The sequence below is a fragment of the Bufo gargarizans genome, chromosome 5 (assembly GCF_014858855.1).
Source record: "Bufo gargarizans isolate SCDJY-AF-19 chromosome 5, ASM1485885v1, whole genome shotgun sequence".
NCBI classification, from domain to species: domain Eukaryota; kingdom Metazoa; phylum Chordata; class Amphibia; order Anura; family Bufonidae; genus Bufo; species Bufo gargarizans.
Genome location: NC_058084.1, coordinates 26,520,782 through 26,533,785, shown reverse-complemented (window position 1 = coordinate 26,533,785; position 13,004 = coordinate 26,520,782). Strand labels below are relative to the sequence as shown.

The 13,004-nt window shown below is 47.3% G+C and overlaps 1 protein-coding gene across 1 annotated transcript in view; it reads left to right on the top strand.

Annotated features, from left to right (window-relative positions):
• Nucleotides 1-11,513, top strand: part of LOC122938759 (protocadherin alpha-C2-like) — an 85,658-nt gene extending 74,145 nt beyond the window's left edge. The window contains 2 exon segments of the mRNA XM_044294507.1: nt 11,205-11,266; nt 11,268-11,513. Of these exon segments, the coding sequence (XP_044150442.1) occupies nt 11,205-11,266; nt 11,268-11,513 (308 nt within the window).
• The last annotated feature ends 1,491 nt before the right edge of the window (nt 11,514-13,004 follow it).

Below are 13,004 nucleotides of genomic sequence, written 5' to 3'. Positions count from 1 at the left end.
TCTGTTCCGTTTTTCCGTATGGCATATACAGTATACAGTAATTACATAGGTAAAATTGGGCTGGGCATAACATTTTCAATAGATTGTTCAGCAAAAAACGGAACGGAAACGGAAGACATACGAATGCATTTCCGTATGTGTTCCGTTTTTTTGCGGACCCATTGACTTGAATGGAGCCACGGAACGTGATTTGCGGGCAATAATAGGACATGTTCTATCTTTAAACGGAACGGAAAAACTGAAATACGGAAACGGAATGCATACGGAGTACATTCCGTTTTTTTGCGGAACCATTGAAATGAATGGTTCCGTGTACGGATCGCAAAAAACGGCCAGTAAACGGGGGGAAAAAACGGTCGTGTGCAGGAGGCCTTAAAATGTCTGTCTGGTTCAGTAGGGATCACAATCATGGGAATGACATGACAGTTGTGCAGAAAACCATCATTGACAACACCCTCCATAAGGAGGGAAAGCCTCAAAAGGTAATTGCAAAAGAAGTTGGAAGTGCTGTATCAAAGCACATTAATAGAAATAGTTATGTGGAAGGGACAAGTGTGGAAGACAAAGGTGCACAAGCAGCAGAGATGACCGCAGCCTGGAGAGGATTGTCAGGAAAAGGCCATTCACAAGTGTTGGGGACTTTCACAAGGAGGGGACTGAGGCTGGAGTTAGTGCATCAAGAGCCACCACACACAGACTGATCCTGGACATGGGCTTCAGATGTCGTATTCCTCTTGTCAAGTCTCTCCTGAACAACAAACGTCAGAAGTGTCTTACCTGGGCTAAAGAAAAAAAGAACTGGTCTGTTGCTCAGTGGTCCAAAGTCCTCTTTTCTGAAGAGAGCAACTTTTGCATCTCATTTGGACCACGAGTCTGGAGAAAGAATGGAGAGGCACACCATGCAAGATGCTTGAAGTCCAGTATGAAGTTTCCACAGTCTGTGTTGATTTGAGGAGCCATGTCATCTGCTGGTGTTGTTGGTCCACTGTGCTTCATTAAGTCCAGAGTCAAAGCAGCCGTCTACCAGGAGATTTTGGAGCACTTCATGCTTCCTTCTGCAGACGAGCTTTATGGAGATGGTGATTTCATTTTCCAGCAGGACTTGGCGCCTGCCCACACCGCCAACAGTACCAAAACCTGGTTCAATGACCATGGGATTACTGTGCTTGATTGGCCAGCAAACTCGTCTGACCTGAATCCCATAGAGAATCTACGGGTCATTGCCGAGAGAAAGATGAGAGACATGAGACCGAACAATGCAGAAGAGCTGAAGGCTGGAAGCATCCTGGTCTTCCATAACACCTCAGCAGTGCCATAGGCGGATAGCATCCATGCCACACCGCACTGAGGGGCCCCAACCAAGTACTGAGGACATATGCAAGATTATACTTTTTAGAAGTCCTAAATTTTTCTATTTAACATCCTTTTTGTATTGATTTCATGTAATATTCTAATTTTCTGAAATTGTGAATTTCGATTTTTCATAAGCTGTAAGCCATAATCATCCAAATTATAACAAATAAAGTATCTCGTTTGCATATAATGAGTCTATCTCATATATTAGTTTCACCTTTTAAAGAGGACCTTTCATGGGTTCAGACATTATAAAATAAGTAGCACGCATGGATCTAATAGCGCTTACTTTTTTTCCTGGGCGCCGCTCCGTTCGCCCGCTGTGCCCCGTTAAATTCTCCCGCCTGGTATGCTAATTAATAGCATCAGAACAGGGAGGAGGAGACGCCAGGGTTTCTCAATGGGCATCTCCTTCTCCCTGGCTGTAGCGCGGTCCAATCACAAAGGAGAGCGTCAAAGGAAAAAGCAGGGAGCGCAAAACAAAAACAGTCTTCTCCTGCGGGCCTGCAGGAGAAGACGAACGCTGGGCTGTCAATCAAGGACGGCAGGGCGTGGAATGAGGTGGGAGAACGGAGCCTCTAGGAGCCGGAACAACGACAGCCCCCCCCCCCCCCCACCGCCCGACCCCGCTCCAAGAGGCTAATTTGCATATAACAAAAGTAAGAATTGTGCCGTAAGGGGGGCATCAATAAACATAAAAATAGCAGAGTTAGATTTTGCTGACATTAGCACATCGCTAATGTCAGACATGTTTAAGGATGGCGTGTGTATTGTACCATCCCCTCTAAACCCTAGGACCTGGTGCCCCTCTGTTACAGGACAGGACCGCCCTCCCCTGAGAAATCAGCCCTTTTTTTCTCACTGGGACTGTATTCAGGTAGAAGTGATTTGTGCCTGAAGAAGATTAATTTTTAGAAATTTGCTCATCCTTAGGCCTCATGCACACGACCGTTGTGTGCATCCGTGGCCGTTGTGCCGTTTTCCATTTTTTTTCGCGGACCCATTGACTTTCAATGGGTCCGTGGAAAAATCGGAAAATGCACCGTTTTGCAGCCGAGGCCGTGATCCGTGTATCCTGTCCGTCAAAAAAATATGACCTGTCCTATTTTTTTGACGGACAACGGTTCACGGACCCATTCAAGTCAATGGGTCCGTGAAAGAACACGGATGCACACAAGATTGGCATCCGTGTCCGTGATCCGTGGCCGTAGGTTGCTTTCATACAGACGGATCCGAAGATCCGTCTGCATAAAAGCTTTTTCTGATCTAAGTTTTCACTTCGTGAAAACTCATATCCGACAGTATATTCTAACACAGAAGCGTTCCCATGGTGATGGGGACGCTTCTAGTTAGAATACACTACAAACTTTGTACAAGACTGCCCCCTGCTGCCTGGCAGCACCCGATCTCTTACAGGGGGATATGATAGCACAATTAACCCCTTCAGGTGCGGCACCTAAAGGGGTTAATTGTACTATCATATTCCCCTGTAAGAGATCAGGGCTGCCAGGCAGCAGGGGGCAGACCCCCCCCCCCCTTCCCAGTTTGAATATCGTTGGTGGCACAGTGTGCGCCCCCCATCGGGCCCCCCCTTCCTCCCTCTAATGTTAGAAATCGTTGGTGGCACAGTGTGCGCCCACCATCGCCCCCCCTCCCTCTAATGTTAGAAATCGTTGGTGGCACAGTGTGCGCCCACCATCGCCCCCCCCCCCTCCCTCCCTCTATTGTAATAAATCGTTGGTGGCACAGTGTGCGCCCACCATCGCCCCCCCTCCCTCCCTCCCTCTATTGTAATAAATCGTTGGTGGCAGTGTGCGGCCTCCCATTCCCCCCCCCCCCATCATTGGTGGCAGCGGAGTTCCGATCGGAGTCCCAGTTTAATCGCTGGGGCTCCGATCGGTAACAATGGCAACCAGGAAGCTACTGCAGCCCTGGTTGCCATGGTTACTTAGCAATAGTACAACAGTAGAAGATTCATACTTACCTGCTTGCTGCTGCGATGTGTGTGACCGGCCGGGAGCTCCTCCTACTGGTAAGTGACAGTTCTTTAGCAATGCGCCGCACAGACCTGTCACTTACCAGTAGGTGGAGCTCCCGGCCGGACACAGACATCGCAGCAGCAAGCAGGTAACTATGAGTCTTCTACTATTGTACTATTGCTAAGTAACCATGGCAACCAGGACTGCAGTAGCGTCCTGGTTGCCATGGTTACCGATCGGAGCCCCAGCGATTAAACTGGGACTCCGATCGAAACTCCGCTGCCACCAATGATGGGGGGGGGGAAATGGGAGGCCGCACACTGCCACCAACGATTTATTACAATAGAGGGAGGGAGGGGGGGGCGATGGTGGGCGCACACTGTGCCACCAACGATTTATTACAATAGAGGGAGGGAGGGGGGGCGATGGTGGGCGCACACTGTGCCACCAACGATTTCTAACATTAGAGGGAGGGGGGGCGATGGTGGGCGCACACTGTGCCACCAACGATATTCAAACTGGGGAGGGGGGGGGTCTGCCCCCTGCTGCCTGGCAGCCCTGATCTCTTACAGGGGAATATGATAGTACAATTAACCCCTTTAGGTGCCGCACCTGAAGGGGTTAATTGTGCTATCATATCCCCCTGTAAGAGATCGGGTGCTGCCAGGCAGCAGGGGGCAGTCTTGTACAAAGTTTGTAGTGTATTCTAACTAGAAGCGTCCCCATCACCATGGGAACGCCTCTGTGTCAGAATATACTGTCGGATCTGAGTTTCACGAAGTAGCTCATATCCGACAGTATATTCTAACATAGAGGCGTTCCCATGGTGATGGGGACGCTTCAAGTTAAAATATACCATCGGATTGGAGAAAACTCCAATCCGATGGTATAAAAGAACTCCAGACTTTACATTGAAAGTCAATGGGGACGGATCCGTTTGAAATGGCACCATATTGTGTCAACATCAAACGGATCTGTCCCCATTGACTTGCATTGTAATTCAGGACGGATCCGTTTGGCTCCGCACGGCCAGGCGGACACCAAAACGACTTTTTTTTCATGTCCGTGGATCCTCAAAAATCAATGAAGACCCACGGACGAAAAAACGGTCACGGATCACGGACCCACGGACCCCGTTTTTGCGGACCGTGAAAAAAAACGGTCGTGTGCATGAGGCCTTAAAGAGTTACTAAACTTTTATTTAATGTTATTTTATAATGTCCCAAATGCCATAAAAATCATTTTTTATAAAATACTTTATTAATAATTTTTGCTTTCTTGATAAAGAAATTAACACCCAAAGTCCTGTTTTCCACCGCGCTTTATATTCACCAATCTCGCACAGAGCTGATTTGAAGTACGGACTCTGCATTGTAGGCATGGGGCCAAAGCGAACGCCGTACGGGCAGGAGCGCACTTCGCTGCTTTTACTGGAATAGCACATGGGTACAGTGTAACAATCTGCTATACCAGGATCAGTACTCATTAATAAGTCAGTAGTAAGTAAGATACATAGAAGCAAGGAGGACGGTGCTATAGGACAGTGAAGCTTGGCATCTTAGCACAGTGTGACGGACCGATTCGACCCTTCACCTGATGTGAGCACTAATATAAAATCACAGTAAATTATTCATAAAAAGATATACAGATATCCATCCATTAGGTCACATTTATTACCAGGGAAAAGGAATAACTGAGCAGTAACTCTGACTACACGGCGCTGCACGTCCTGGCTCATCTATAGGAGGTTTTGTATATGGTCACTAGGGTTGAGCGAATCGAAGTATCCGAAGTGGACTTCGATCCACATTTCAAGGAAAATTTGATTTGCCGCAAAGCCAAAGTCCCTCGTGCTTCGTAGTCCCTGAAATGGCAGTAAAAATAAAAAATTTAAAAAATACATACTTACTGTTCCTCCTCCATTTGAGCCCAAAGAGGCCGCCGAGGCCTTTTCTAATGATGCCGCAAAACAGCATCTAATCCGCAACAAAAAAACTTTTTGGTGCAAGTCAGTTGCAGAGATCTGCAGGGAAATTTGTGCAGATCTCCTGCATGTTGACCTACGCCCGTGTGTAGATGCCCTTAGTATATAGATATTAATTGTAATTTGGATCCATGCAGCCCGATGCTTGTAGTGGAAGATAACTCTGCGTTACGACATCATATGGAATTGGTCAGAAAAAGAAAAACTCTGCATACATCAGTCTGGGATTGGAGGTGCAGAGAGGGGCAGCAGAGCTCCGCAGACCTGCGCCATATCACCGGTGATAATACGGTAATGCAGATAATAAAAGCATCACCCTCCCTGCTGAGGTATTGCAAATCTACACTGCAGTCCATGCCGGTCTAAGCAGGATTCCATTTTTCTATAAATTCATTAAAGATGTAGTCCCATGAAAAAAAATATTCTGCAGTTTTCAAACCAGCATCTGGATCTAAACACTTTTGTATTTGCATGTAATTAAGATGCATCATAGCCAGTGAGTCATTCAGTAAAATGTATCTGCCTTGCGCCACCTGCTGTTTGTTCTTTGTTCTCATTTCTCTGTCCACCTCACTGAGGAGGACACACGTGCTCAGTACAGTCCTCAAGTATCTCCCTTCCTGTGATAGGGAAAGAGCTTCAGCAGAAAGGACACACCCCGTGAGCTGCTAGCTTGAGATAAGTCTAGCATAGGGGTCAGAAACCTTCGGCACTGAAAGTGAGTGGAGGATACTGGGAGTTGTAGTTTCAGAACAGTTGGAGTCCAGGAGGTTGCTGATCCCGGTTCTAGCAGTGAATGTGGAGACCCCTGGAATCATGTGAGGTGCAGGGCCTTCCATCAATCATGGGAGAACCCCTTTAAGTCGATAACACACTAGTCAAAAAGGTCCCTCTGAAGTGGAGTTCTACTTTAACATCTAACTTCTATCGTCCTGTAGTCCAGTATTACCTTCTAGATGTTATTTTCTTACTATGACCTCAATACTTTCTGACAGCGATGTTATTAGACCTCCGGGAATCAGCGGCACAGACGCTCCCGACAATCCTCCGACTGACTGATGATAATCTGTAATGTTCTGTGGGAAACCAGACAGACGTTTAATTTCCTGAAAAGGCAGATAAAGCTGAGCCCGTAAAGGAAATCTGGTTAGCTGCGTTTCCGGATTAGGATTCGCGGTGTCCTCTCCTCGGTGCCTGAAATTATAACGCTCTCCATGGCCTGATTTTATAATAAACCATTACATAATGTTATTAATTACAGAGCTTTGTGGTTGTAGTGCTGGAACCATATGGCGGTGGTGCTACGTGGACTGGTGGATTTACCACGTGTCTGATGAAATATTACAGAAATCTCTATACATATCGTACATTTCATACGGCAGTGTTTGGATAAAGGTATTATTCCATCAGGGCGACCCATCTGCATACGCCTCATTAGGGCATCGGCATGTCATGGAGTAGAACCCACTGTGATGTACCCCTTCAATAGAAGAGTGTCCGCCACTCCGACTGAGCATGACCATAGAAAGTATGGCCGCCGATCGGTGCTATGTGCCATCACATTCCCGCAGCCATTGCAGTAGAAATCATTCCACACATAGACCTTCCAGAAGCCAGACAAAGTCATTAAGGGTTGTCTCATCTTAGACATATCACTAGCCTACGCCACCGGTGTCGGATAGGTGCCCCCGAAGTGAGCGGTGATCAGCCGCGCATGCGCAGCCACTCCCCATCCATTTCTATGGGGCTGCTTTTAATCGCTGATCGCCGGCTGAGCTATTTCCTGCAGATCGCCGGCTGAGCTATTTCCTGCAGTTCCACAGACGTAAAGTGAGCGGTGGTCGCGCTTGCGCAGAGCAGCCTCCATGAATTTCTGCAGGGTCTTCCGAAAATAGCTGAGCGTGGCTATATTTGGAACTCCCATAGAAATGCACGGCGAGAACGAAGCGCATTCGTGGTGCGCTCTCCTTCACCTTCTGGAGATAGGTGCTGGTCTCAGAGGGGGAGCCCACACCTATCTGACATCTCCTAGTGATGCGCCATCAAAGCCTGAGATGACACAACCACTTTTGTGAAGAGCTTGTCTATGAATGTGGATAGGTGAGGAACCTACATGGGCGGATGGTACATTCTGCCGACTCTGTAGCTCTAGAGGTGGAGGAAATCTATGATACGTTTGGAAGATTTGTTTTTCATTATTATGTTCCAAATAGAACTTGAAATGCAAAATACTAACTCCCTAAAATGCTATAGAATAAACGCATCTGCGGCATCCGGATCTGGCAGAGAACAGGCGGGGGGAGTTCTCTGCATCTGGCATCGCCCGATTAGTACCACATACCTCCGGACCCCATAGACCAGGGATGGCCAACCTGAGGCTCTCCAGATGTTGCAAAACTACAACTCTCAGCAAGCCCGGACAGCCAACAGCTATCAGCCTACAGCAGGGCATGGTGGGAATTGTAGTTTTACAACAGCTGGAGAGTCACAGGTTGGCCATGCCTGCCATAGACCAAGCATGTCCAAACTGCGTCCCTCCAGCTGTTGCAAAACTACAACTACCAGCATGCCCTAATAGCTGTAAGCTATCCAGGCATGTTGGGAGTTGTAGTTTTGCAACCGCTGGAGGGCCGCAGTTTGGACATGCCTGCCATAGACTATAATGGGATCCGGCCACTTTCCGGCGGAATGACGGCTTTCAGACGGACAAAAACAGTGGCATGCAGAGTTTATTGTCTGGAAAGCGGCCGGATTCCTGTGGGATCCCATTATAGCCTAGGGCAGGGATCAGCAATCTCTGGCGCTCCAGCTGTTCTGAAACTACAACTCCCAGAATCCTCCTTTCACTTTTATGGGAGTTACAAGAACAGCCGAGTAAGGCTTCTTTCACACGACCGTTTTTTTTCCCCGTTTACGGGCCGTTTTTTGCGTTCCGTATACGGAACCATTCATTTCAATGGTTCCGCAAAAAAAAAAAACAGAATGTACGGCTACTTTCACTCCTGCGTTAGGTGCGGATCTGTCTAATACCTGCACAGACGGATCCGCACCGATAATGCAGACGATTGTATCCGTTTGCATTATTCTGTCAAAAATAAAAAAGTCTAAGTCAAAGCGGATCCGTCCTGACTTACATTGAAAGTCATTGGGGGACGGATCCGTTTTCAATTGAACCAGGTTGTGTCAGTGAAAACGGATCTGCCCCCAGTGACTTACATTATAAGTCAGGACAGATCCGTTTGGTACCAAACCGCCAGGCGGACACCAAAACGCTGCAGGCAGCCTCCAGAGCGGAATGGAGGCTGAACGGAGGCAACTGATGCTTTCTAAACGGATCCTTATCCATTCAGAATGCATTGGGGCTAAACTGATCCGTTTTGAACCATTTGTGAGATCCCTGAAACGGAATTCAAGACGCCAGTATGAAAGTAGCCTACTCCGTACGCATTCCGTTTCCATATTTCCGTTCCGTTGAAAGGTAGAACATGTCCTATTATTGCCCGCAAATCACATTCCGTGGCTTCATTCAAGTCAATGGGTCCGCAAAAAAAAAAAAAACACATACGGAAATGCATCCGTATCCGTTCCGTTTTTACAGAACCATCTATTGAAAATGTTATGCCCAGCTCAATATTTTCTATGTAATTATTGTATATGCCAAACGGATAAACGGAACGGAAACAAAAAACGGAACAACGTATCTGTGAAAAACGGATCGCAAAACACTGAAAAAGCCATATGGTCATGTGAAAGAGGACACATCCGTGTGTGTTTTGCGGATCCACGGATCCGCAAAACACAGACAGCGGTAATGTGCATTCCGCATTTTGCGGACCGCACATTGCCGGCACTAAGAGAGTATGCCTATTCTTGTCCGCTATTGCGGACAAGAATAGGACATGTTCTATTTTTGCAGACCCGGAAGTGCGGAAATGAATGGGTCCGCAAATCCGTTCCGCAAAATGCCGAATGGAATTGCAGATGTGTGAATGGAGCCTAAGGGTCCATTCACACGTCCGTAAGTGTTATGCAGATCCACAGATCCACGGATCTGCAAAACACGGACACCGGCAATGTGCGTTCCGCATTTTGCGGACCGCACATCGCCGGCACTTAATAGAAAATGCCTAATCTTGTCCAATTGCGGACAAGAATACGACATGTTCCATTTTTTTCGGGAACTGAATTGCGGACCCGGAAGTGCGGATCCGCAATTTTGGATGAGGGCAGCACATTGTACGGCCCAATAGAAATGAATGGGTCCGCAAAATGCAGAACAGAATTGCGGACGTGTGAATGGACCCTAAGTGTGCATGCTGGGAGTTGTAGTCGCACAGCAGCTGCAGTGCCGAAGGTTGCTGATCCCTGGTCTAATTCCAGAAGGCTGTCCGTTTCCGGAAGCGGGACGCTGCCGATATGAACGTAGCCTCAGGGCTCATGCACACTGTCCGTGTGTGTTCCGCATTTTCTGGAACGGAACGTCCTGCCCTCTATAGAACAGTCCTATCCTTGTCTGTTTACATTCCGTTTTTTTTGCATTCCGTATACGGACCGTATACGGAACCATTCATTTCAATGTATCAGCAAAAAAAAAGGTACTCCGCATAACGGACAAGAAAAGTACTGTTCTATCAGGGGCCAGCTGTTCCGTAAAAAACGGAATGCACACGAACGTCATCCTTATTTTTTGCGGATCCGTTTTTTGCGGACTGCAAAATACTGAAAAAGCCATACGGTCATGTGCAAGAGGCCTAAATCGGACAAGTATAGGACATGATCTGTTTTTCTGCAGGGCCGTAGAACAGACATACGGATGTGAAGAGCACGCGGTTTGCTGTCCGCATCTTTTGTGGTGAACAAGGTGGATTGGATGTGGACAAAAAACATGGTCGTGTGCCGTCAGGCTGTGGTCACAAGTGACTGATGAGCTGAAGAAAATCTGCGCCATTTCTGTTTGTGATCTGCAGCAGAAAAAAACGCACCAAATGGTTTGTTTTTGTTGCTGATTTTGAGCAGAAAAGCTGCAGATTAGACGCAGATGTCATTCCGCGGTATAAAGCGACATACTGCAGAGTTTAAATCCGCACCACAGGTCAGTGTCTGCTACAGATTATTTTTGGCCACACGGGACTGACAATTGCTGAAAGCTCATTCACTTTGCTGGTCCTGTGCAACGCGGCAAAATTACTGCACAAAAATCAGTGCCAGCGAATCCTCAGCTAATCAGCCACAGGCGACCCCGGACACGAGCGCGGGAGAACGCACATATGATCCACAGGAATTTCTATGCGGATTTATGTGCGTTTCTGCAGCATATCAGCACCAAAATCTGCAATTTCTAATCGCGTTTTTTGGTGCGGATTAGAAGTGGTTTTGGCGCTGTAGATTTCGAAATCCGCACGGAAACTGAAATACGCAAAGCGTACATGGGATTTGGGGTTATCTCATACACTTTGCTGATACTGTAATACGCTGCGGTTTTCCTGTAAGGGAACCCGCGTGGACAAAAACACGCATATTTCTCAACGTGTGCAGGTGGCCTTCAAGTGTAGGTTCCGTTCAGTATTTCTGTAAGGCCTCCTGCGCGCCCCGTGGCGCAATGCTCGAACACCGACCGTAGGGCATCCACAGCGGATTGCGGACCTATTCACTTTAACGGGTCCGCGATCTGCAAAAAAATAGGACATGTTCTATCCTTTTTGCGGAATGGAAGTACGGGATGAAAACCCCACGGAAGGCCTCCGTAGTGCTTCCGTGGGTTTGCGTTCCGCATCTCTGAATTTGAGAACCCATTGAAGTGAACGGGTCCGCCTCCATGATGTCGTGTGCAATAAGCCTAAATGTAGATATTCCTATTGACATACTTTTCTTAACTTTTGCAGAAGCAGAAGCGTCTACCCCGGGAGGAGCTGCTGCTGCAAATCCCAACATTTGGTCCTTCAAATATGCGCCCTGCCAATCCCAAACAACCGGTACCGCAAATACCACCGGATTGTCCGGAGAATTTTGTTATCCCGGGATCCCCAGCCATCATTTCGATCCGCCAGGATCAGCCCTCAGACCAAGGTCAAAAAAATAACTTCATAACCTTTGGTAAAAAAGAAGAAACCAAGAAGAACAACAAGAAGAAGAAGAAGAAGGGAAACAAGAACAGCCAAGAGAAAGGCGATAACGCGACTGACAGCAACGATCAGTGAAACGGAGACTGAAGCCAATTATTACCCCGTTTTTGTAAGAAGCAATGTAGCGACAAAGTAGTATTCTTCCTATCGTTAACGCGCCTTCCTATGTACAAAATACTGCAACATCCGAGCCTGAAAATCTCTCCATATTATTTACCAGATTATGTCTCAAAGCTTTATTATGTTGAATGTTTAACCGTACAACAGTCCAAAGATCGCGGCGGTGACGGTGCATCCGGTATAATCTAGTAAGTGACGGTAATGTCTGCAAATAGCGTCTGTGCGTTATATCGGGGTGGCCGCGGAGGAAGGAGTACGGAGAACCGCCACATGCAAACGGTAAAAGGAAAACAGCAGGATTACTAAACGGAAGCGACATCATTACAAAGCGATGAATTATCATTCTAGTCGGATTAAACGTCAGCGTCTCGATGACCGCGATCATTTACATGAAAGACATTGAAACATGTGAACGCATTAAATGGAAACAAATTCCTCAGGGACCAAGATAATAAGGTTACGACCGTTTATGTTCGCGCGCCCATATGTCATCTGCATACAGGAATTCACTCAAATTGCAAAAATGAGACAAATTATTGTATAAAAAAACAAAAAAAAATGTATAAACATAAAAACAATATGCAAATGTTCAAAGATAACAATACCTTACTATTCAGCTCCCATAAAGAATACACTAGGCGGCTAGCTCCACGTGATGTGTCTCACTTCAGCAAAGGGCGTTTATCATGTAGAGGAAGTTAATACAAGGCACTTACTAATGTATTGTGATTGTCCATATTGCCTCCTTCGCTGGCTGGATTCATTTTTCCATCACATTATACACTGCTCATTTCCAGGGTTTACGACCACCCTGCAGTCCATCAGCGGTGGTCGTGCTTGCCCACTAGAAAAAAAAACGCACCGGCCTCTCTGTTGGGTGGGACCGTAGGAGCGCACAAAGGCACGCGTGCACGGAAGTATCTGCTCTGCCGCATTAAGCAGTGTATAATGTGATGGAAAAATGAATCCAGCCAGCATCCAGGAGGCAATATGGACAATCACAATACATTAGTAAGTGCCTCGTATTAAAGGGGTTATCCCCATCTTAGACAATGGGGGCATATCGCTAGGATATGCTCCCATTGTCTGATAGGTGCGGGTCCCACATCTGGGACCCGCACCTACAAGGAGAACTGAGCCGGGGAGAGTTGTGGCTGGAGGATTCCAGGTTTTCCGGGGGTCCGTCCACCACCAGGCACAGCTCCCCGTCTCTCCCACTGAAGTGAATGGGAGTGCACCGCGCGGCCACCGCTCCCATTAATTTCTATGGGGCCAACGGAAATAGCCGAGCCAGCGCTCGGCTATTTTCAGCGGCTCCATAGAAATGAATTGAGGGCGGATGCGCATGAGCAGTGTGCCCTCCTCAAGTTTCTTCACTCTGTTCTCCTTATAGGTGGGACCAGCAATATGCCCCCATTGTCTAAAGGGATAACCCCTTTAATCTCT